The sequence below is a fragment of the Tyto alba genome, unplaced genomic scaffold, assembly GCF_018691265.1.
Source record: "Tyto alba isolate M040663 unplaced genomic scaffold, T.alba_DEE_v4.0 Super-Scaffold_26, whole genome shotgun sequence".
NCBI classification, from domain to species: domain Eukaryota; kingdom Metazoa; phylum Chordata; class Aves; order Strigiformes; family Tytonidae; genus Tyto; species Tyto alba.
In genome coordinates this window covers 23,378,815-23,405,020 of record NW_024881300.1, presented here as the reverse complement: position 1 = coordinate 23,405,020, position 26,206 = coordinate 23,378,815, and the positions used below count along the sequence as shown (strand labels likewise).

At 51.4% G+C, this 26,206-nt stretch overlaps 1 protein-coding gene across 4 annotated transcripts in view; it reads right to left on the bottom strand.

Moving 5' to 3' along the window:
• ZFHX3 (zinc finger homeobox 3) overlaps positions 1–26,206 on the bottom strand; it is a 545,789-nt gene that overhangs the window by 94,484 nt on the left and 425,099 nt on the right. For 3 of the 4 annotated variants that reach the window (XM_042797341.1, XM_042797342.1, XM_042797343.1), the window contains 2 exons: positions 18,092–20,844; positions 14,034–14,530 (listed from right to left, as the gene is read on the bottom strand). In XM_042797341.1, the coding sequence (XP_042653275.1) occupies positions 14,034–14,530; positions 18,092–20,798 (3,204 nt within the window). In that variant the 5' untranslated portion in view covers positions 20,799–20,844. Of the gene's footprint in view, positions 1–14,033; positions 14,531–18,091; positions 20,845–26,206 lie in introns of those variants that run through there. The other variant, XM_042797344.1, reaches the window with a different exon arrangement.

Below are 26,206 nucleotides of genomic sequence, written 5' to 3'. Positions count from 1 at the left end.
GACATCCCTTGCCCACAGACAGGCTGCTGGTGACATGTCTTGTAGCCTGTAATACTGCATAAGGAAGGCATGAGAGAGAAATGTGCTCCACTGGGAAAAATTTTACCTGGATAAACCACAGCCAATAAATTTTCTACAAATGCCAGCTAATGCTGTCCCTTTGAGAGCAATGGGAAGGGACTGCGTGGACTCCAGAGTCCTCTGCACAGACTTGCTGTCTGTACATAAACAGTAACACCTCATTCTCTCTTCTACCTCATTAACTGAAACGCATTAAAACAAGTGTGCATTGGGAGCAGAAAATGAGACTGTTAAACCAAGCTGATATAATCCTCATCAGCTGTGGGAAATGAGAACACATCCATTACGCTGAATCGAGTGCACCAACTGTGATTTACCGATAATGTTAAGACCCCAAGAAAGATGCTCTTCCCCCTCAACTGTCTCTCTCCTGTTTCTCTCACGCCGGGCAGTTCAATCCGCTGCCTTCAGGACTGTCTCGACTGTTATGTCCAGAGCACTGGGGTCGCTTTCCCAAGCCCAGTGCTGATGGCCTTGCTCTACCACAGGAGACAGCTTTGTACAGGTCTCCCGTCCCCAGAAGGCATCCGCTCAGCAAGAAGTGGGCGACCCTCTGACTCTGCCAGTACCCAAGGGGAATAAAAGGCCAAGGCAGCAGAGCACACACCCAGGAAATGGGACATCTCAGAATGACAATCTCAACCTGGGACTTTCCCATGCAGTGACGATGTTTGACAGTGGCTGGGTTTACCCTGGATGATGGACGCGCTGCTGAGGTGTTCACACCTTGTCTTAATGTTACCAGCCTGCAGAACAGCACAAAGGCGAGAAAAGACCACAGCGCCTACGTATAAAGCCAGCAGTGCCACCACCACTGCGGCGTTATAGGTGTCCCCTAGTCCCCCAGGCTGGTGGCCAAGTGCAGCAGGAGACTGAACTGGGGGGGGGCTCAGCAGAGGCGAGGAGCTGTCATGCAGTGACCACTGACCTTCAGCAGCAAGGGACCAGCTCCACACAAGGATAAAGAACTGCTCCCTTCTCCTGGGGCAGCCAGGACACATCCCCGTGGCTATCAGCAAAGGCTTGCTCAAGATGTTGGAGAAACACTCATTATTTTCTTACCCCAGGGAGCCCGAGTAAGAAAACCCTCTGGATGGCACAGGAGGTGCTGGCTGGGGGAACCGGGCAGCCCACAGCTGGCAGCTCCAGCTCGGCAGAGCAGCAGCTTCAGGCCCCCTCCAGCCCCGGGTCTGAGCTGCTGACCTTACCGGCCCAGCTCGGGTTTCCAAACTCTCCTCTCCCCGCGCCAAGCAGCGCTGCTGGTGCCGCAGGACGGGGTCTCCTCTCCCCAACGCCTCTGCTTCGCCTCCGTACTTAGAGCAAGAATGTAAACAACCACTTCAAAACTCACATCTGCTATTTCAGAGTTTTTAAACCAAACCTAACTATTAAATAGCATTTCTGTCTGAGTGCAATCTGGAGTGCAGTCTAGACTTGGCTCTCTGGGACTCGCTCCTCAACATGAACCTCGGGGAGCAAACAGGACACACCGGGGTCTAAACCAGCCGCTTCCAGCAGCCTGTGCAGGCATTTTGAACAGGGTCCATGAAGTCTGTTTAACCAGCATGATGTGTGCAACAGAATCACAAAGAAACAGGCATTTAAAGTGACATCTGTTGGATTAATTAGCTGTGTAATTAGCCTCCCCTCTGTGGAGATAGGCTTTGTTACTGCTGCCTGAAACTTCCCCAGGTGATTTTCTTTGTAACCATCGTTCTCCAAGCATGAGAAAGAGAGGAGTGGGTGGGACAGGACTGTAATGCCTGCTCAGAAAGAGAGGCAGGAATAAAGTCTCGAAGCCATTAGGCAGCTGAAGGGAAATAAATGGCAGCAGGTCAGAGGACCCTAACCGCCACGTAAACGTGGTGAAACCCGAACAGGTCACGTGCATCAACCCCTGCAAATTCTGTAACCCTGGGCAGGCCTGCACAACGGATAAAAGGAGGGGATGCCATTCAGATTTTTACATTCTCCCCAGTTAGATCAGAGCATCCTGGCCTCTGCCTCCTGCATCAGCTCCCCCTCTCCCGAGCCGACAAGAGGGGAGTCAAAGCTGGCTCGAACAGCCGTGCGACAAGGCAGCGACTGCATTTCTACCCAAGCTGCCGCAGCCTCTTCTACTGTGCAGAAAAATTCTGAGCTGATGCTTAGGACAAAGAGGAAACCAGGGTCCTGGGATAAACTGCACTGCACTGATGATTCGATGGCCAGATACAGGTGCGTCCTCAGAAAGCCACCTCCTTTCTGTAAATGCTGAACAAGAGAGGGGAGGAAGGAATCAGGGCATTCGTTTCTGGCATCAAGAAAAAAAGCAATGTAACAATGGAGCTGCATGCAACTCCAACATAAATCCAACTAGTACCTAAGCAGGTATTTGTACTGCAACCTGATCCCAGCAGCTTTTCCATATTGTGCCACAACATCCAGACCGTTAATTCCTCACAGCTCATGCCAATGGGAAGGGTTCAAAGTATGGCAGCGGGAAGGCAGTTTTGGAGAACGATGATCCAGCACTGTGAAAAATCAGCTGACTCCAATTCCTGCTCATTACCTTTACTCCGCACAGACAGGCCAAGTGCCGCCAGAGCCGCACGCGCCGGAGCCTGCCCCTCCGAACCCGTCACCAGCGCGCTGGCTCGCCGCTCCCGCAGAGCCACCTGCAACTCCTGCAAGGTAGTGAGGGGCAAACTGGTATCACTAAGTTTTAAATAAATCTTCACCTACCATCGTAAACGCTGCTGCCACCCCTCCCGGTGCTGCCAGCGGCGCAGACCCGGCCCGGCAGCCCCCGAGCTCTGCCCGTGGGCACCCGGCACTGGCAGGGAGGCCAAGTATCTTCAAACAGCTGCAATCCGGTTTACAGGAGCTCGTCCAACCATACCCAAAGGCACAACTTTCAGAGAACCTGTTGCACAAGTGTAACATATTGCCTAATTTGAATTGCAGAACTTGATTGCACGCATTACACTGCAAGGCCAGAATTTTTAGGACTGGCAAGTAGGACCAAAAGAACATTACAGCATTATGTATTATGCATACATTATTTATTATAATTTAATGAATTTCCTAGGAGAGAGCAAACGTAGAACCTCCCATGCTGCTTCCACAGTAATTTCAGGGACTCTAATTGTTACAAAGGTTTCTTCAGAAATAGCTCAGTTATCTCAGGAGAGAAGATGACAAAGCACCTTGTAGCCTGGCTGCACTAGCACAGCCTAACAGAAGTCAGCACTTCACGCCGTGTCACACAGAAGAGGCCGGGGAAAGCACCTTATGGCCTCCTTCCCAGCTTGCGAATCAACCCACCGCTAGAGATGGATGTTAATGAACGGCCATCCATTATTTAATGAGCTCGTCGTCAAAGAGCCTGCAGCTGCACTGCTGTTACCTGGCCAGGACTGCTGCCCACGGTGCTGGAAGCCGCCCCAACCTGGAAAAGGGTTTAAGAGCATTCCCCAGGTCTTGGAGGCGCCCCACGCAGGGGGCAACACAGCAGCCCAGAGGGAGCACAGGCTCACCAGGCGGGGGAAGCCCTCGAGCGCAGGTTTCAGCAGACACCAGCAAGCGGGGGCTTACGAGCCCCACACCACAACTCCGTGCGCCAGCTTCAGCCGCGCACAAAGCTGCCCCCCATCTCCTCCACCTGCTCGCTGCAGCACCCCGACACTCAGGCACCCAGTCCCGCTTGTCTTCCACTACACACTGGGTGCCTGCAGGAACACCACGACAAACACATCGGGGTACGGCCCCGAGGAGCAGGCCCGGTCCCCGTCTCAGACAAATCTCACGTCAGGTCTCCCCGTGGCAGCGTCCTGTCGCAGAGCTGGATCTGCAGGCAGGAGACCAAGGACACACAGACACACACAGACACACACACACAGACAGACACACACAGACACGGACACACACACAGACAGACACACACAGACACGGACACACACACACAGACACAGACACACACACACAGAGACACACACGGACAGAGACACACACGGACAGAGACACACACGGACAGAGACACACACGGACAGAGACACACACGGACAGAGACACACAGACACACACACACAGACACACACACACAGACACACACACACAGACACACACACAGACACACACACAGACACACACACACAGACACACACACACAGACACACACACACAGACACACACACACAGACACACACACAGACACACACACAGACACACACACAGACACACACACAGACACACACACACAGACACACACACACAGACACACACACACAGACACACACACACACGGACACACACACGGACACACACACGGACACACACACGGACACACACACGGACACACACACGGACACACACACGGACACACACACGGACACACACGGACACACAGACACGGACACACAGACACGGACACAGACACGGACACACAGACACGGACACACAGACACGGACACAGACACGGACACAGACACGGACACAGACACGGACACAGACACGGACACAGACAGACACAGACACAGACAGACACAGACAGACACACACAGACACACACAGACACACACAGACACACACAGACACAGACACACACACACAGAGACACACACACACAGAGACACACACACACAGAGACACACACACACAGAGACACACACACACAGAGACACACACACAGAGACACACACACACAGAGACACACACACACAGAGACACACACACACAGACACACACACACACAGAGACACACACACACAGAGACACACACACACACACACACAGACACACACACACACAGACACACACACACACAGACACACACACACACAGACACACACACACACAGACACACACACACACAGAGACACACAGACACACAGACACACACACACAGACACACACACACACAGACACACACACACTCAGTCCAGGCCAGCATCCCTGACACATCCTCCCTCCACACTCCCCTGTGCAGAGCAGCACCCTCGCACATCAGTACAGGAGGGGCAGCAGGTCCCCAACCACTGACACCACCACAGCAAGGTCTGTGAGAGCTCCTGGCAGCGGCCCTACACCAGAGCAGGGACCACGGCCACCCCGTCCTCACCCTGACAGTCGGTACGTCATGCATCAGCTGAAATGGGAAAAATTCCTGCTTTGAAATTTAAATATACATCCACGTGTTCCAAAATCATTGAGGTAAAAAAGAAAGAACCATAAACCCAGACAAAACTGGCATCATGCACCGGGGAGAGGTTGTGCACCATTCACACTGATGCCCCATCGGAACGCTGACATCTTGCTGTGAGAGAACAGCCGAGGTCCAGGACAGCCTTGCGAGACCCTTCTGACCCCCCAGCGCCCCCCAGCCCCCACATCTCGGGGACACGGAGAGAAACCAAGGCCCCAGAGCTGGCTGCCATTGCTCGCAAGGGACTGCCACAGAAGCTGGGACAAACTGACCGTTTATGCAGAACAGCACAAGAAAAGCTTGTCAAGGTATTTTTCAGGTTTTTTTTTTTTGTTTGTTTGTTTTTGTGTTTTGTTTTTTGTTTGTTTTTTTTTTTTTGTTGTTGTTGTTTTGGTTTGCTTTCTTGGGTTTTGTTTGTTTGGTTATTTTAACCCATTCTCACGAATATTTTGAATTCCAAATCCTGTTTGACAGAGAGCTTTTAGTTACATGTTTTGGCTAACTCCTAGCGCCTGCTGTGGTGATCACTTGCTCCTGTTCCAGTTACAGTCTCCCCCATTTGTTGTTCACGTTGCTTTTACAGGGTGGTTTCTTCACTAAGCTGTTGGTTGCACATGGCTCAGTACTTACTGGAAAACTGCTGAAAGAAAAATCTAAGTGACTGAAGTCCATAAATAAAACATACAGCAAGCAGTGCTGTGTATTCTCAATAGTTTCCGTTTCAACCCTTTCAAAAAGCAGTACAGAGAAAGTGTAAATTTTGTGATCCTATACTAACATACTTTATTATTAAGTACCTAAAGGAAGGTAAAAACCTACTTTAATGCCAGGGTGATGTGATGGAGCCATCTGTCACTCAGAGAAATGTGCAGTCCCATGAGGAAGGTTCCTGAAAGGGTTATATGGATAGTGGGTTTTGTATTAAAATACTTGGCAATCCCAACAGGACGTGAAAGTAGAAGCAGATCGCAGAGGCTCGCTTCTCTTGTAATTTGCTGTACTGTGAAAAGCAGTTTTGTGTAGAAGCAAAGTAGTTCCTGAACGTCCTTAAGCCTGGAAGGAGGCCGAGCGCAGGGCGCTGGCCGGGGGGCTGACCCCCCCGGCGCTGAGCCGGGAGCCCGGGGTCCGGCGCTGGCACCCCTCGACTCACCATGGGCGCAGACCCGGCTGCCGGCCACAAGGTCTCTCTGGCCAGGGGTGCAGCGAGGCTCTAGGTTCGTTGCACATTTAAGCACGCTCTAGTCCTCAGAGCCACCTGAAGTTCATACTGATGTTTCATTATGAGCTTACCTAAGACTAGAGGATGGCAGATCTGAATTAAAGATTTTGGAGACCAGCTTTAAAAACATCTTTGTGGAGAGACTTAAATGGGTGTTCATTTGTGAGGCTGCCATCGGAATTTTAACTTAAGATCTTGTAGGGAATCAGCTAAAAGTCCCTTATACTCTAATTTAAACAGGCTTCTGGCACAATTTGTGTTACTCATGAGTGTAATTCAGAGCTCTGATACTGCATCTGTAGTTCAAAAGATAAACTCGCAAAAATAAACCCAAAACACACAGAAGGCAGACAGTGAGTAAATCAAAGGTTAACACAGCTCTAAATCCTCTGTAACAAGCACGACAGACTCTTTGTGGGCAGCTTTACCGTAAGAACCTTGAAAGGCAGAGATCGAAGGAAGTGTTTGATAAAAATCAAAACCCAAACATGTTTCCTTTTGCCTGGGTTAAACCATGTGGGTATTTCAGAGCTGGGTCGCCCCCGCCACTCGCAGCTCTGTGAGGCCGAGCCCCGTCACCCCGGCTGGGGCCACCGGCGGTGCCACCGCTCGCCGGCAGTGCCACTGCTCATCAGCAGAGCCACCAGTGCCACCAGTGCCACTGCTCATCAGCAGAGCCACCAGTGCCACCAGTGCCACTGCTCTCTGGCAGTGCCACTGCTCATCAGCAGAGCCACCAGTGCCACCAGTGCCACTGCTCTCTGGCAGTGCCACTGCTCATCAGCAGAGCCACCAGTGCCCCCGCTCGCCGGCAGAGCCCAGGGCTCGGCACTCCGCCACCCCCTGTGCCACTGGCCACAGGCTCCACACCAGCACCTGCCCCAGCAGGGACTATGCAGAGCGTTTTCCAAACTTCTGGTAAACTGGGTAAAACACATTGAGGAGAGAAAAATCAAAACACTTTCCACTGCGGTCTCTCGTATCTTGGAGCCAAAAGCCAAGAACTCTTTTTATTTGCTTCTAATTGATGCCATTAATTTTCTGATGTTTTCTTTTTAAAGCTTGAAAACCCAAGATATTTCTTTAAAACTCTTAACCTGACAAAACACAGAGCTTTCATACACTGAAGTCCTACAGGAAACCTCTACTGTCAGCCAAGTGGTGGGATGTGATGCCGCTCAGCTCTACCTTACTGCAGAACTAGGGCACGCTTAACTCACACTAATCCAAAAAGGAACAGTAACCAGATTTTAATAAACGAGCGATTGCAGCTAGCAGTGAAATTTGTGAAAGGAAACAGGGCAGATCTAAACCAATCCTCTCCTGGTACGTAATCAGAGCTTCCAGCTGGCAGCTATTTGGGAATTTACTGAGCCGGAGCTTCTGTCTCAAGGACCATCTAATGAGCACCCGTGTGCCAGCTCCTCGCCTACCTGCCCCCTCCCCTTCAGCCCACCTGCGCGTCTGCTCTCTACAACATCCCATGGCAAGGAGATTCACAGATAAATGATACACTGTACAAAAGTGGGGTTTTTTTTTCCGTTTTAAACCTGTTGCTAATTGTACCAGATACTCATTTTTTGTCCTAGGAGGAAAAGGTGAACAACTGCTGCCTATTCAGCTCCTCTGCTCCATTCTGGATTCATGTGTCAAGTTAACTCCAAAGTCTACTTACTGCTTTCACACAAGTCATTCCAGCCAGCTGTCATCCCCACCACTTTTTTTAGGCTGCTTCTAGTTCTTTTTTAATCATTCCTAAAACGAGCAATTGAACACAATATTCAACAATCAGGAAAATCAAGGATTTACACAGTTCCCATGTTTTATCCTTGGCCTTTCCGCTTGCCACTGATCACTGAGTTAATATTTTCAGAGAGACTGGGAATGATTCCACAGCTTGCTTGCAGGAAGAGTAATTTTAACTCTCTCTTCCTCTCCATTTTTTTTTTTTTTTTTTTTTTTTGCATGATAGGGGTGCAGGGAGAGAAGCCCAGACATCCATGTTAGGGCTGTCTGCACTCCATTCTTCTAACACTCTGACACCAAATCCCATATATCATTTCCTGTGAGAGCACTTAGTGTTGTAAAGTTCTTCTGCAACCGTCATCCAGCTTTACATTTAAGTGATCTACATATTTTTACCTTATCGCAGATTTTTAAGCCTGCATTTTACTCCATTTTTGGATCACTTAGAAACACAGAAAAAACCCATGCATCTTCCTAATCTTTTTTTTCCATCGGGGAAAGTTAGTTTTGATTTTACTTTTTAATTCTCATCCTTCACCTCGCTACCAATTCAGGGACCTCTGCCCCCAGTGACAAAATCCACATCTTTGCTTCGCAGCTGCTCACAAAGAACCGTGGCAGAGCCCCTGGGAAGCCCACTGCCCGTGCGAACCAGCCCAGCCCTGCTCGCAGGCTGGCTGACTCCTTCAAATAGCTAGCTGTGCCGGGAGAACCTTCCCTTCCAATCCCCTGCTTTTTCCCCTCTCTACTCCGTATGCCTGCTAAGGCTCTTCTTATTACAGTTTCTATCAATTTGCTGACTTAATGCTTTGCAGTTCCTGGCACACATTCCTGCCAGGAGTCTGTTGTTTCACGTGCAGGTTCCTGCAGAACTCTTCCGTGAAGAGTCCTCGTAACCCCAGGGGCTTCTGCCTTCACTGGTACCTCCGCCTCGGACCACCTCTTGGATTTATCCTATGTAAAGGGGCATCCTTCAATTCTTCTCTGAAAAATGGGTGAGGAAAATTCACTCCTCCTTCCCCTCGCCATACTGCGGTCCTTCTTCTTTCTTCCTTTTTCTACCTCCCCTGGAAATACTTTCCTATTTAATCATGTTGGACTTCCTGTGGACTTTGGCAGGGATTTCCCCCTCGCTCCATTTTCAACTTTTTCTCATGGGTAGTATACATTTAATACAAGCACCTAATGTGGTTTTAAGTAAATCCTCTGTGACCTGCACACATCACACCCTTTTAACTTCCCTAACAGTAGCTCACCCGTTTTCATGTAGTTTGAACTTCAAAGCTAGATACTATTACGGTAAACGGTCTTTTTGTCTGTTTCTATTATGGAAGGATATTGAATTTGAATGCATTGTCATTCAGTAACTACATCTCGCACAACATTCCATGCATCATCTGGGATTAAAACCTTTTTGGGGTTTTCCAACAAGCTTCTTCAAGTTGACACTCAGAGCACCCAGAAGTTTGGTGGCTGCACCGCACGCTGCCGCGAGGCTCGGCCCGGTCGGCAGAGCAGCAGCTCTGTCTGCTGCTGCCCGTGCTACGCTGCAGGCTGCCGCACCTCCCCCGGCGAGTCCCAGCCACCACCCTGCTCCGGTCCCGGGCGATACGGCCTTGTACGCTCTTCTGTAAATCACCGCTGGGGACTCCATGGTATTTTACTGACGTCAAGTTAACACCCGCTGTCACCCCAACTCCTCTGTCACTCCACAGGTTCTGCGCTCTCCCGCTGCAGTGTCCTTGGGGTCATCTTCCTTCCACCAGCCTCCTCAGCTGCCTGTTTGAGCAGTATCTTCGTTTAAGACCAAGAGCCCCACCACAGCCCTTTGATTACCACCACACAGAACACACGCTTTTGGTTTCAGGCCGTCTCGCGCACTGTACCTAACCGGAACGGCACCGCCGGGCTCCCAGCCCTCCCAGAGCCCCGCTCAGCTCCCCACCTGAGCGCAGTGACCCCCGCTCAGCCCCCCCGCGCCGGGGGGACGCTCCCAGGGCCGGAGGCACGCCGCGCCGCAGCCGCGCTGGGGAGAGCCACCGCCTTCTGCTGGGTTTGCGGCTGCACTGCCTGTCTTCCCTTTCACAGGGCATCTTCATTTCTTTATGGGTCAGCACAGATCCACAAAGTCTCATCACCGCTAGTATCTTGGGTACTGATATCAAGGAGCTGTTTTCCTGCACGCTGCTCTGCATCCCCTAGTTAACAAAGAACCTCTATGCAGGGCATCACGTAACCCAAAGCCTCTCCTTCAGACTCCCTATTCCCTAAAAAAGTTAACTCAGCACTTGGAAAGGCTGAAAAGGAAGACACTGAATGAACTCATTGAGTGCACTCATTTGGCAGTCTGGCCAGCAGTGTGTTTCTTCAGTAGTTCTTTGTTTAAACTTCTTCTGAGTTGCAGGTTTTGAACTGCACACTTTCAGGAAGTTGTAGGAAACGTCCAAACTTGGCTCTCGCTCGAGCAGATTAATTCCTTCTGGAAATTCCACCTGTGCAATAGATGCCGGGAACTTGTGCCCGACCTCTTCCAGATGTGGGGAACGCTGCTCTGCTTCAAGTCTGGTCTAGTCTCTGCGGTCACAAGGAGACAAGACTGAGCTTCTGTTACAGTAAGCCTGCACTTGTCAAGAGTTTGCACCCTCTGCCTCTCTGCTTACACCCACCACTGTAACCCAACCCGTCTCACTATATTCATCAGGCTGCCCTAGCTAAGAGATGAAGGGTCTTCAAACCCATCATCTACCTCAAGCCAGCATGTCCACCTCACAAATTGAAGCACACATTTACAACGGCACTCTTGCTTTCCAGGTAGTTTCTCCGAGTATAAAACCACCAGCTGCGCCAAGAGGTAAGTAGTCATGGTGAGAGGCACATGAGGCACAAGTACTGCATTCCGCCAGCAAGTGCAAGATAAACAACAAGATTTCCAGTTTCGTCACAGGATTTTAAGGACATGGTACGGATTCAGGGAGAAGACAAGAATAAAGGAAAGATTACCAGACCCTTCCAGTTTCTTGTCGCAAGCAAGGACCCCACTGCGGCATCCCTGCCCCCTCCCCGCTGACGCTGGAAGAGGGCTGATGCAAGCTATTGCAATGTGCAGGACGAAGATGGCAGCAGAAGACCAGACCTCCTCCTCCGGCACTGGAAGCATTGCAGGAGAAGACTAAAAGGTTCACCAGACCACGGGCTAACAGTGTCTCCAGATCACATTTTTTGGCAGCAAGTAGCACTAGCAGAAGTGGCTCTTGGGCAATGCAAGCAGCCAATAACATGTGATTTAAGAGAAAAATGGCAAAAAAGCAGAATAAGGAGGATTGTGTGTGATAAGCCTAGTATGCGCTCTCACCCAGCAGCATCTGGAGAGGATTTTCTCCAGCAGGCAGGGAAGAACTCGATTACATCCAGTTAACTGTGCTCTAAACTGATTATGCATGTGCCAGGCTAATGGATTACATTAGCAAGAGGAAAAATAACATCCAATCAATCTCAATTTACTGCAGACCACACCAAGGCCTGAGAGAAGAGAAACCGTTCTGTGAACTACCCCCACTCCTGCTGCATCTTTTCAGCTATCAAGAGAGACACGGCACCACAACCCCTGGGAAGACTGGAAGAATTGCACTGAAGCTTGCTTGATCCACAGACAGGTTATTCCATGAAGCCAAACAGATTCCAGCTACGCTGAAGCAAGACACTGTGAATCCAGCCGTCCGCTGTCCCCTGCTACAGGCTTTATATAGGCACACTAGAAAGCTAATACACGGACCGTACAACAGACTTCAGCACTCTGAAATGAATTATTCTCCATCTGGTGTTTCGCTGCTTTCACATCAGAAGCAATACAGGGCTGTAACAGCTCCGAGAGCCACCCAGGCCTCTTATCAACCTGAAAACTGACAATTCCTCTTTGCCTGTCTGAGGAAGCATTTCAGGAATCTTTATTACAAGCATCTATGGCTGTCCCCTAGTCTGACTTTGGTGTTTTGGGTTTGTTTTTTTTTTAATTCCCCCCTCTCCCGTGAGAGAATTCTAATGCCCCAGTTGCTTCTTCTCCAATAGAAACCACTGTAAATGAAGGGTCTAGATAAAGAATTTTTCAACTTTTGCAATGTATAATTAAGAAGACAATATTATGTGTTAAAACTCACAGCAGAGCTTTCAAACAACCCTTTTGTACCCCAAACTGAATTCCACAGACAGAGGAATTACTCAGCTGGCTTTTAAAAGTCTCACTGGGACTCTCCTGCCCCCAGTTTCCAAGCTGATTTTACTCTCTCAGGTCTTCTGCACACCTGAGAGGAGAGGCATATGTACAGACTGGACCATTTTGAGCGCCAGACTCCACTGGGTTATGCTGGATCCCAGCTGGTGACGGTAACAGCAGCTGGCCTCAACAGCGAGCTCAGTAGAAATGCATTCATCCTCTGAGCAGTTCCCCACCAACTCCAGGCAGGTCCAACAACCATCGTTCAAGACAAACCTTCTATGATGCTCCTTGGTTGTTTCTTTCCTCTCTGAATTTGCTGGAATTGGTCATTCCCAGGGAAAATCCAGGAGTTTTGAAATCTAATGTGTCTGGACCACAACATGCGCGAGCTACTGCACAGTTCAATGTCAAGTTTTAAATTCCCATTGCATAAAGAAAAATATTCAAAGAACTAAGAAGCACAAAATACAGTCTGTGTGTATATATAAAAAAATATCACCTTATTTGGGGGAAGGCATGAAGAAAAGGATGAGGACAGAAAGAATATAAAAAAAAAAAACTGAGAGAAATGAGAAGACAATGAGTGGGATAGCATGTGTGAATGGAAGGTATGCGGCTGCTTAGATTTATGGCAATTCGTACCTGATTGTTCATACTAAAGCCATTATGGGATGATTAGAGAAAAAGGTGAAGCTTTAAGTCCAGTGAAAATCAATAGAAACGTCTGGAGCAATTCTGCTGCACAAGTGAAAGGACTATTTACTGTATCCGGAGCTCCTCCTGGGTTACAGCCCACAGGGTTCAGGCCAGTGAGGGGAGGGGGTCGTGAACAAGAGAAACAAGTCAGGAAAGAGAAGACAGTTATAAAGAAGACACAAAATGAGGCGACAGAAAAACAGAAAAAGAGTCAAGAAAACAAGGCGGCAGTCATAGGTCAAATACTGCTGCGGATGAAAACCTGCAGTGCCTCCACAGACAATCTGTCCATATGCACGGTCAAGTGCGCGCGCGCACACAGGCTCCTCTCCCAGCCTCCTCCCTTCTCCAGCCTCAAGCAACACTTTGCTTACAGATCCCAGCATTAAGGTACACAGAGCAAAAAAGCACACAGACAGCGGCCCTCTTCCTCCCTCCCTCCCTGCTGCACCCACCCAGCCCACTCAAGGGCAGGATGAACACACTTCTCTGACTACAGTGAAAGCCTTCGAGTGCTCATGAACAACCCAGCACGGGTTAAACTGCCTTACGGAAAAGAGCCAACAGAAGTGTGGCAAATACCCCCTTGCATCATGTTTTCAACAGCGACCGCTCAATTTTTGCACAGAAGTATCATTTATATGCAGTGCTATAAGAGATACAAGCCCCCATGAAAGCACCTTGACACGAACACCCAGTGCCCTACGGCTTTCACAACCACAGCTGCGATCAGAACTCGGGTCGAAGAGCTGCACCACGCAAGTGAGACTGGGTTCCGCTGGAGAGACCTGAGCAGCTCATCTCCAAAGGATCACAATCCACTGTGGTTCAAAACAGGTTCTCCTTTGTTTCAGCACTTGGGCAATGAAGGAAGATGAAGCAAAGCCAACCCTTACCTTATAGAGCTTCAGGCTGGCCTCATGCCTCGAGTTCACTGTGTGGAGACGCAGCTTCTCTAGACTGTTGGTGTAGTAGTCGCAAGCATTGCATTTCAGATGTACCGGATTCCCAATGGCCACACACTTCAGCCTCCACTCATTGGCCTTGCCACCCTCCTTGATATGTGCTACCAGCTGGTATTTCTGCACATGCTTGTCCGTCTTACAGTGGAGCTGGAAGTTTGCCTTGAGCTGTGTGTTGTAGCGGCACAACTTGCACTGGTACGAGTCCCCCATCACTGCTTTCCACTCGTCTTCGGGGAGGCTACGCTCCACGTTCATGTGGAGGCCCAGCATGTCCAAATTATCTGTAGTGAACTTGTTGCACACAGCACACTGGAAGAGCTTCAGCGATGGGTCATTTGTTTGCGTGAAACTCTCACCCAAGTTCATTAGCTCCTCAGACACCAGCTGTCCACCACCTAACCGCATGTCCAGGGGGATCTCTCCACCCACTGCACGAAGGAAAAAGGGGAGAAAGAGGTCAGAAAAACCAAATTCTTTACTTGCCAGAAGAGAAGCACAGAGCAGAACGCACGCTGCTCTCAGTGCAACTCTTTCACCCCCCAAATGCACAGCGAGAGCCAAGCACAGCTGTCCCTCCGCTATTCCTCTGCGCTGCTGGTCAGTACCATTGCTGAAGGAAAAAAGCAAATCGCAGCCGGCGTGTAAGGCTGGGAAAGGACGGCAATAGCCCTTGCTACCCACCCCCTGAAGGAGAAGTATCCAACCCTCTCCCCATGAAAGGCGGCAAGCAAAACTCTACAAAGTTTTGGATGATGAAGAATTCCCTAGTATCGCACTGAAAGTCTCCGTAGCCATTTCAAGAACAGTGTAACACGTTATTATGTTTTTTCTTGCCTACCTGGAGAAGCAAGAAATGTTACCTAATGCAGTACCTGAGCACTGTCCCTGCCAAAGAACAAGTCAGCAGTCGCAAGTCCAAGTGATGGGAGTATTACAGTTAGGTCACCACACCACTATCAGAAGCGGGCAACAGTGTGGAATGATCTGAAAAGTGCCTCTCCTGCACTATTAGATCTCATCTCTTGTCCAAGAGTTTAAAATGGTGGACAGTCTTTGCAAGCCCAAGGAAAAGACAACCGCTGTTATTAATAAGAGTGCAAGAGCACGTCAAGGAAAGCCAGCAGGACACTGACTGTCTTTAACTGTCAGACCTACTCTTCAAACCGAGAGCTGAACTCTGCTCACTTACAGCAAAGGAATGCAGCAAGCTCTTATTTACATCCAAGCACTCTGAAGATGTGGACAGAGAGACTTTCTTTTTCTAACATTAACTTTATATGCAAACATACAGAGACCAGCCACCAGCCTCTTAGGACCTTTGTTCCACCTTGCTCTCCTTTTCCACTTTTAAGACATCTATGCTCCTCATGCAGATTTTTCATATTTTACCTTAACCTTACACCATTGCTCAGCTTAATAATCTTATTAAAGGAACCTTCACGTCAGCAGTTACCCAGCCAATCAAAAAGAGAGATTTTATTTCTTTAACTTTTAGTTTCCTATGTTTCAACCTGTTCGTTGAGAAGCGGCCAACACTGGGAGGACACTCAAAGTTGAGGCAGACCCGTACTAACCTTTCTGAAAGCATCTAACCACAGTTGGTGCAGACCACAGCTCTGGGCAGCGTACGTGCTACTGTCTTCCCTGCAGAAATGCAACACCACGATGTTCATGACAGTCCTGAGCGGGATGAGCTACACCTTACAAGACAACCTGAATGCTGAGTTTTTTAGAGGAACAGCACCTCTTTTTCATCAACTGGATCTTGTGCTCGCACAAAGAGGAACTGGTTGGAAAGTCCCATCTGCATGCACTGCCAGCAATCTGTCTCTCCATCAAAGAAGTCAATGACCTTTTTCCTTGATTCACTCTATCCCTCCCTGGCACAGCAGAATGACACCCTCTGTACAGGTACTCCTGCAGACCTGCTCACTAAATATCTGAAGAGGAGGGAACCCACCACTTGCCTTCAGTGGTCCGTATCTCCCTATCGTAGTGATTTTTCCAAGCATCCTTTTTAGGATATATCCTGAAATTGTCTCTTTAAATCAGTCTCTCCTGAACACAACATGCAGTAAAAACCCAAAAGCAGAGTCTTCTGAATTATTAATGTTCTACTCAAATTCAGATTTGGACTGAAGTGAGAAAATGGGAAAAATCTGCTTCCCTTCTAGTGAAGTTCACGGTGTGTGTGTGTGTGTGTATGAGTCTAACGAGCTGAGCTCGTGTCAAGTGCTTATTGACATGGGAAGGGCCTCCCTCCGTAATCCTCAGCTTGAGATATGCAACCATCAAGTGTACAATTCACAAATCACTCTCCAGGCAAGCCCATATACATTCAAGGCCTTGTCACGCACTTTAGGAGGCTTCAGTTAAAATACTCCCAACTTCTCTCATGCCAACTGCCCTGTGCCTCAGTCAGGAGCGGCTACAAGCTCCAAAAGGGTGCCTTCCACAACCTCACGACAGACGACGCTAGCTTTATGCACTACAAGCTGGATCACAAGTGACTGTATTACATCTGTGGGCAACTCAGACGTATCAGAAGTACACTAAAAAGGACTGTGACCTTGACTTCCCAAAGATGCAAGCTGGGACATCACAGGGGGGGATGAAAAAAAAAAAAAAAAGAAGAAAAAAAAAAGCATAATTACTTTAATTTATAATCACTTGAGTTCCTCCGTTTTCTTTTTCATTTTTTTAGTATCTTGTGGTGGTGTTCTCTCATATGACTTTCATGTCCTTCTGGACTAATAATAAACTGTACTATGAATAGCTGAAGGAAAGGAGAACATGCATGAGACCAATGAACCAGTAATGGAGCGCATCAGTAATAACAGCATCGATGGATGGACAAGGTTAGGGAGGGCAGAGTGCAGCACAGAGAAATTAGTTCAGAGGAAAGCAGGTGGCGGATTTCTTGTCACATCCTTTCTCAAGGCACCGTGAGAAATTCTGAGTAGCAGCAAAACAACATAGAGAATGCAGTAATTTCAGTCAGCAGCTGCCACGCCTGAAGCGCGGGGGGTCTGTTCCGCGCCAGCCCCCAGCCCCTGCGCCGCAAAGCGCAGGCACGCTGCCCTGGCCGGCCCGGGGCCAGGCACCCAGCGCCGGCGGGAACCCAGCAGGACCTGACCCTCTGCCCCCCCCCAAGCCTAGTTCTTGGGCCAAGTTGTGTGGGGATAGGGCGTGCCCCCCACAGCGCCCGGCCCGGCGCCAACACGGACACCATGAATGCTCACCCTCAGAAAAAATGCATTTGGTAGTTCATTTTTAAGTGCTTTTGTCATCTGATGAGAGAAATAATCTTCTCTCTCTCTAGCCATTCCCCCCCAGTTTAACAATTCTCATCTGGTCAAGCCTCAAATCTTGCATCTCACGCTGGCATCAGAGGAACCGTTTCCTCTCCGTTTCTTCAGCAGAGGAGCACCACCCCTTCCACCAAATTCATCAGAACTCTCAAGGCTTGCTTACCTTTTCTCCTCTGGGGAACACAACACGTAACGAACCCACCCAACGCTGGCCTTTGAGAGCACCAGCAGCTGATCAGACCCCCTCACAGAACCACCCACCAAACCACTCACAACCCTTACCAAACCCAACGAAAAATCATTTGGCAACACCGCAGTACGGAAGCTTTCCACAGCGAGGAGGAACACACAATGCACATCAGTAATAACCCATATCTGCTGTTTCCTTACCTCCCTACTAAAACGCTTAGAAAACGTACCAGAAAGGTAACGTATTTTCCCAGGATGAGAAAAACTGGTCTGGAGGAACGCAGGAGAGAGGTCTCCACTGTGCCTCCTCCGTCCTCGACCACCGCCCAAAGGCGACTCACCGCGTTGCGGCCACACCACAGGGGAGCCGCAGAGGCGGAACGACGGGATCCGGCACGCAGCGGCCAGTCCGCGCACGAGCGTTCTGCGGCAATACAAACACAATCCCTCCCTCACACACGGACCCGGTGGAAAACCCTTCCGCCTCACCTAGAGATGGAGCCATCGTTGCCATGGGATTGGTGGGATCGAGCTGGAATCCACCCATCATGAACTGTGCGTCTGAGGAAGTGCTGTCCATCTTCAAGTTGGGAAGGTTCATGTTCTGCGCCAGGTAGTACTGGTAGAGCTCGGCCTCGGCGGGGGACGGCAGGCTGCCGAGGCCCAGGTGCCGGTTGTGTTGGATCTGGGACATATTTTGCTGAAGCAGCATCATATTGTGCATGTGCTTCTCACTGGTCATGTGAATACGAAGGTTTCTAGCTACGTTGGTCTCATAGTCGCACACCTCGCACCGCCACGTAGGTTTGGTTTTTGGTTTGGTGGGAGAGGGGGCCCCGCAGGTGCTGCCGATGTTGGCTGCTGCGGCGGCCGCGGCTGCTGCAGCTGCTGCCGCCGCCCCGGCGGTGTGGCTGAAGACTTGCTCTCCCCCTCCGTTCTGCAGGTTTTGCATGTTGTTGAGATGCTTGTCGGACTGCATATGAATACTGAGGTTGCCTTTGGTAGTAGTGGAGTAGTTACAGACCTCGCAGCGGAAGGGCTTGTAACCACAGGTGTAGCTCTCACCCCGTGCCAGCCGCGGGTGTGGCTGTCCACTTTTGCAGTAGACGCAGGAGCCACCCGGCTCGGGATGTTTCTCCTTCATGTGCGCCTCAAGCGTCTGCTGGTACTTGTAGTGCCAATTGCACTTGGGACACTTGAGCGTCTTACATGAGTTGCGAGAATGCATCATAGTCATGTGGCCACCCAGCGACCGCGAGGAGCCCAGGACCGTGTCGCACTTTGGGCACTCCACGCCGCTCCCCGAGGGGCACTCCCCACCCCCAAGTTCACAGAGGGGGCCAGCATGCTGGTGATGGGAGATGTAGCTCCCGTCCTCGCCCTCCGCGCTCTCATTTGGTTCTGGTGCTGTGGCATTGTCTTTATTGGCACTTTCATCGATAAAGTCCAGCCTCCTGCTGCCCTCTGCCACGCTGGCTCCGCCGCCCTCATTGTTAAAGCTTAAGTGATTCCTCCTGTTTGCACCATCAAAGACAAAGGAAGAAGCAGAATTAGAACTAGTAGAAGCTGTGCCCCGCGACAGGGTCTGGAGCACGTTAGGCATTAAGGGAGAGTTAGAAATGCTTTGGTTTGAGAGAGCAAGGTCCTTTTTGCTGCTGCCGCCGCCTGCCACAGCCCCAGCGTCTTCCTGGGGCCGGTCCTCCAGTTCGTCCTCCAATTCACTTGGAAACAGTCCTTTGCAACCCTCATCATCCTCGTCTTCTTCCTCTTCCTCCTCCTCCTCTTCCTCTTCCTCCTCCTCCACGTCCTCCTCCTCCTCCTCCTCCTCCACCTCCTCGACAGGCTCTGCCTTTTCCGAAAGGCTGTCCTGGTCGCCCCCCTCTTGCTTCTCCCCCTCTGCCACCCCAGGGTCCTTCCCCTCGGAGGATTTGGTGGGACTGGAAGCCAGCGGGCCCAGGGGGACTGAGGTAATGGGAGTCTTCAGCGCCGAGCTGGTCAGCCCGCCCAGGTTGAGGAGCGCGCCGGGGGCCAGGACGCTTGCCGGCGGTGGCTCCGCTCCGCCGGCCGCCCCGGACTGGAGGGCCTGCTCGCCTTCCATGCAAATGCCACTGAATTTACCATAAAAACTGTGTCCAGGGCCTATGAGGTTAGCTGCGGAAACGAGAGGGTGCTGAAAGGTTTTGTTTTTTGGTTCCAGAAAGCTGACAAGGGGTTCCTTGTCTTTGCCTATCCCTTGGATGATAGCGGAGATGTTCTTATTGCTAAGAATTTTCCGCTCCTCCTCACTCAGAGTCATTCGGTGGTCGTGCACCGCGTGGGTCACGAACGAGCGGACATACCCAAAGGAGAGCTTGCACAAGAAACACATCAAGATGGGCTTCCTCTTCCCGTAGAGCACAAAGCCATCGAATTTGGACAGGTCCACATTGTTGGGAACATCTTTGGATACGCAGGAGCTTTTGGCAGAACCGTCGCTGTTCAGGTAATCCTTGTTGCTTTTGTGTCGCACATCGAAGACGCGGAAGCTGTGCAGGACGGGGCTGATGCCCGCCAGGGCTGAGGTATTCGGGAAGGCCTGGTCTGAGCCCTCAAACCACTTCCCGAAGGATGAGGCTATGTGGAAGGTGTTGATGATCTGTGGGTAGACGGGAGCGGTGGCGGAGGGCTCTCCCTGCTTGGGCAGAGAGTTCGGGAGCAGCGAGGGGAGCGCCCCGCTGCCGCTGCCGCAGGTGCCCCCGCTCTGCACCAGCTGGCTGAGGCTCTCCACGATGTAGGCCGAGCCGTCGGGCTGGTAGACGATCTCGCCGGCCAGGTTCTCCACGTCGCTCTCCTCCTCCCCGTCCTCGCTGCTCTCGCTCCCGCTCTCCCCCCTCAGCGGCGGGGGCGGGCGGGCGCCGGCGCAGCGGTGCTCCATGTAGCTCTGCAGGCCGGCGAAGGAGGCGGCGCACTGGCCGCAGCTCACCTCCTTGCCGGCGGGCTCGGCGCCGGGGCCGGCCGCGGCGCTGCTCTCGGGGACGCGCTCGGGGAAAGGGACCCTCAGGCTGTCCAGGGGGCCGCGGCTCTCCGCCGCGGGCTGCTCCATGCTGCCGGCCGTGTCGGGGAGGTGGGCGCTGTTGAGATCAGTCCATTGCTGGTGCTGAGGGATGCCGCACCCATTGTCCTTCCCGGGGATGACGGGCGAGTCACAGCCTTCCATGGCAGGGCCGGCACGGAGCGCTCATTGCACCCGGTACGGCTCGGACCTGCAGGCGGGGAGAGAAGGGGAAAGGCCGGTGAGTCGGGGAGGAGGGGCAGTTCCCATAAAGACCCCCCACCACAAAGGCCCCCACCCTGCTCTTCGGGACCAAGCGGGGGGCTGGGAGAGCTGGTGCCCCAAGACGGGCTCCAGGAACAGGCGGCCTGGCCGCGGGTGATGCCCCGCTGGAAACGAGCGATGGAAATGCAACGGAAGCAGGAGCGCAGGAGGCAAATCTAAGGGACCCGAGAGGTGGTGCTGAAAGCCTCCCCAAGCACCTCTCCTGCAGCGGGGCAGGAAGACTGTAGGATCTGCACTTCTGCCCCCAAAGCTTTAGGATTTTCAGAAAAAAAACCAAACCAAACCAAAACAAAACCCCCCTGAAAATGTAACAGAAAAGCTTTTGACAGAAACAGAGTTAAGACACTACTACTAAACAGTGCTGGAGCTTTAAAACTTCGTAGAAATTGTACTCTGGGGCTCTCTAAGCCAGATGCTGTTATTCTCGGGTGATTCCCTTCTGTTAGCAGTTCGGGGAGCGCAGCACCAGAGCTACCCCACGTGCACCTCCGTGGCAGAGCATGAGACCCAAAGCAACCGACAGAGATTTCGGAGTAAGAGAGTTTGGTATGCACAGGAGATTTAATTGCTGTGTTCTGGACAGAGTTTAAAGGGAGAGACGTCAGGAGAGAAACCAAACAGGAAATTCCAGATCTGACAAGGGTCCATCCTGGGGATCGGAAAGCAGTCAGCCCACCACGCTCCGGGAAGCTCCCAGGGATGGGGCAGGACAGAGCCACGGTGCACAGCCCGCTTCCTCCCACCCCAGAGGCAAACGGCCGATGCGGGTCCCAGAGCAGGAGGAGGACGCACACCCTTCCCGCTCCTTCTACACCACCAAATACAGGGAGAGCTGGAGAACTCCCGCTGACTGCCAGGCAGCTGCTGAGCACGGGCTGCTGAGCACGGCCGACATCCCCAGCTCCGGCCACCTCTGCTCCGCGCTGCATCCCGCTGAACCGCCCCTCACGCCCCGACCCTGCCAGAGCCACTTTGGCAGGACGCGCCTTCCCAGACCGAGGAGATTAGCGAGTGCTACCGTTAGGAGCTGGAGCATTGTAATGCAGACCACAAATCAGCAGGAGATTGCCAGTTCAGCTGCAACCCTACCAAGAATCCTGTCTGCAAAGAAGCATTTCTATAGTCTGCTTCCTATAGAGAGCTCCTGCACAAGCCGCATGGGAGGAAACACCAGCAGAAATTAAAGTGCTATTACCTCATCTGCAAAAGTGATTTTTAACTTGTGGTCCACAGATTTCCTTGCGTATAGACATATAAAGCATCCATAGAAAATAATCAAGGAGAAACTGCGCGAGCAGAGGCCACTGTCACCACACTTACACAATCTGTGAAGCAACAGACAACAAAAGACTCATGCTCTAGATCCACCATCATCAATGGCACACAGGATTTTTTCCACAGTATTTTATCTTCTACCAACTAAGCACAAGAGTCACTTTGCTTGTCAGACTATTCCAAAACTGAACACAGGCTTGGGGCGAGTTTTTGCTGATACTCTGCGTAAGGGTTTGTGGGGCAGGGCGAGTTTTGATTTAACAATATGCTGTTACTCTTAAACTGACTCCGTGGGATTTACTTGGAATAATACACTTAAGTGTTACACAAGTTCTTCTCGGTCCTTCTTTAAACCTCCCCCATTTACTACAGCCTCCTCCAAGTTGCTCCTACCTGAGCATCCTCCAAGCAGCTGCTGCTTCGGCTCCTAAGGTACTCCCCGCGGCGCAGAGTGCCGGAGCTCTCGCTGCCCCAGCCCCTGGTCCCGACCCCCCCAGCCCGGTTGCAGATACGGGCACCCCCCAGCCGACTCTCCCTGCAGAGCCTCCAGGCACGCCAGCAGCCCGCTGCCGCCCTTGGCCACTTCCAACAGAGACTATTAGAGCTTGGACAACCTACACTGCTGTCTAAACATTCAGTATTATAATCATAGTTTGAAAGTGTTTCCGGTGCTCTCCAGCTCGATTTTTGTCTGTGGGACACAGAAGACCCTGGCGAGGTCCCAGAGCAGCGTGGCTGTGGCAAACTCCAGCCCTTTCCCCCGCACTTCCCCTGCCCGGCACACGCTGCACCAACCAGGCCAGCGCCTGGGCACTCGCGGGGGCAGACATGCAACTGGCACGTCCACAGCTGGGGAAGGAAAAGGGAAAGTATGAAGAGAACTGAAAATCTGGCAGAGAAGACCTAATCGGGTGCAAAGCAGGTGACAAGCCACAGCAGCGCTGAACGAATTAGCTAAATTAGTTCAAGCAAAAGAAAATGGAGCAACGTTCTTTTTTTTTTTTTTTCTCCTGGTTTCATTATCTACCAGCTCATTTTCCTTTACTACATGAAGCCACCCATACTTCTTTTTCTGATTTGCCTTCACGTGTTCATATTTTCCCTTTATACTGTTTCCAATATAATTATGTATATGCAATGACAGATGAATGTACTTATGTGCATGTCAGATGCATGTACATTTATACGCCTTCACTTTTTCTGAGCCTCTCTTCGCCCACAACAATAGAAATTTATCATTTGTATGATATTATAGATGAACATTAATAACAGTGTTAGAATAGATATGATCCCCCCAGGTGAGAAGAGGATCTCTCTCCCCTGTTCTCCATTTACTGCAGTTGCTTTCGGGGCTTACTCCTGCACTCTTTGCGAACACAACCCCCAAATGCTTTTGCCTAGCAGCTGTTTCATGGTTTCTGATGCCCTCTCCCCTGTCCTGGCAAGGCTCCTGCTGCAGGGGGAGGAAGCAGCTCTCCCCACTAGCAGGAGGAGGCACTCCAGCAGTGAGAGGAGCAGGGGATGTGTCTGTCCCCAGCCCCGCACCAGCGCTCCCCCACACCCCAATGCTGCTCCTGGGCCGTGGAAGCAGAAGGGGAACAGGACAAAAGCAAGTCGTACCCCTCACACCGCTGACCACCAGACTGGGATCCTGGGCACGCTGCTTGAAGGCATCTGGGCAGGGGTTTGCCCTATTTTACTTCTGGTGAAGCTTGAGAAAAAGTATTTACAACTACCTGTGGGGGTAGAAAGTAACGTTTCTCAGAGCAAGCGTGGCAAGGATGCCTACGGAAGGACACGGAGGCACAGTGGTGTAATGATCCAAAATGCTCACATACAATATTACCTTACAGCATTTCTAGTCCCCACCTTCCTTGGATTCTATGCCATACACAGCTGTCTTTGTGGTTGCACTGGGAATAAATAGTGATTTGATCTGCAATAAAAATAACCCGGTGCACTGAGTGGAATAAGAAAGAAGAGTACCATAATCCTGTTGCCAAAAGGCTCACTCTTCATCAGCCGGTTTTGCTTACCTTAGCTAAAACAACACTTCAGCACTGCATTGTAACAGGCCTCACTTGCAGCAGCTCTCTCCCACTGAACATTTGTCCTTAGCTACGTGCTTTCTTTAAATTGATCCCAGATCCTTCTGTGTTGAGGCTGAATATTCACCTTCCCACAACATGACATACTCTCTCCCCCTCTCACTGCCACCTTTTGCACTGACAACTGCAATCCAAATTAAACCAGAACAAATTCGCATTGGGTGAAAAAAGAATAAAATAAGAAACTCCGTAAGCCTCATACTTCTGCCAAGAAAACTTTTGGGAACATCTATGCAGACTTCAAAATGCAATGTGGAACAACGGCACCCCACAAACGCTTTTAGACAAAAAGCATTCAGCCTGCCAGCACAGCTCCCCATGCCTAGGTGAGATACAACACGAATCCGAGCATCTCCATTATCAAGAACTCTTGGTTGGCAGGAAGATGCCTGACTGACAGCTGGGCCAAAAGGGTTAGCAGGGCTGATGGGGCGGGAGGGTTAACAGCCTGATTGTAAAATCAATGTAATAAATGCTTGGTAAGTTACAGGAACATGCGGGAAGAGGAGGCCGCGATTGATAAAGGACTGCGGCTTTGATGCTGCACTGGGGACTTGTTTATTGACAAGAAAGCCAATCTCTTCTCCCAGCCAGGCCAGGGCAGGCAAACCTGCAAGTGCTTACCAATTAATTGGTGGGCTTTTCTGCCTTGGGTAGCTTTCACATCTCTCCCCCCCACTCACTCCAAGTTAACCAGCTCAGGAGGTGCTAACTCTGAAGGAATCTCCTCTCCCTTTCCTCGACACGGAGGAGCCCTTCCAGGGCAGGTGGAAAAACCCACAGCCGAAACATGGCCAGCCAGAGCCCCTGGACAGAGGCCAAGCCCCGACACAAACACACGCTCTTCTTGCCCGTTCAGTTCATCGCCAGAGCTATTCCGAAAAAACAATGCTGAGGGAGGAAGAGGCGCAGAAATATTTGTTTTTATTCACACAAGAACTGCAGATACCATCCCTTTAAACTGAGAAGAGCAATTTCCTCACTAAAGCAAACCAGACCTTAAGGAGTACAGTGCAGTTGCTAGTCCGCTACGACAGGCCCTGCATCTTCCTCCATCCCGACCACCCCTCAGTGACCCGCACGGGACAAGGAGAGCTTGCGAGGACAGACCGACCGCCGCGCGCTCCACACCTCCCGCCCTCGCCGCTCTGTTTATCAGCCAGTCAATAAGAAAAGGTAGTTCTTACTTAAGGAGGCAGAAGTCAACTCGTCAGGTCGATCAGCACTCTGTCTGTAAACATGGTTTCCCGTAAAATCAATGAACTCCAGTTACAGAGAGAACAGCCTGCGTGCCAGAGACTCCCTGTGCTCCCACCGCCCCTGCGTCAGGGAAGGGCTCTCCCCAGTCCCTTCCCCGGCCCCGCGTCCCACCACGGCTCCACGTGTCCCACGGTGACCCCTGAGGCTCCTGCCGCTCCCACCCCGTGCTCGCCGTGCCCCCGGCACACAGCCCACCCAAGCCCCCGGCTCCTTCCCCGCAGCGTCGCGGCATCTCGCAGCCCCTCCGAGCAGGCGTGGGACCGCGGCTGGTGGTTGGCAGCCACGCTCCTTCCAGAACACCAGTGGAGCAGCCAACCCCCACGTCTCCCCCTGTCACCTCCGTACAGCCCCCGGCCCCGTCCTCGCAGGGACGGACGTGCCATCTTACAGCAACGCTTCCACCGCCGAGGAGCGGCTGGTGCTAAAGCAACACCCTCCGCTCCCCCGGCAAGCTGGGGGCTCCCGGGGCAGCCCCTGGCCCGCGGCACCAGGCTGCTTCCCCCCAGGGACGCGCGGCAGCAGCGCGGGCGGCAGGGACGGCAGCGGGAGGGAGGAGGGGGTTCCTGCTGTTGCCCAGGCTTCCCGAGAATTAAATATGAACAGCCGTGCTGTGTAATTTTAAATTGTTAATTAGCACAGGGTTAA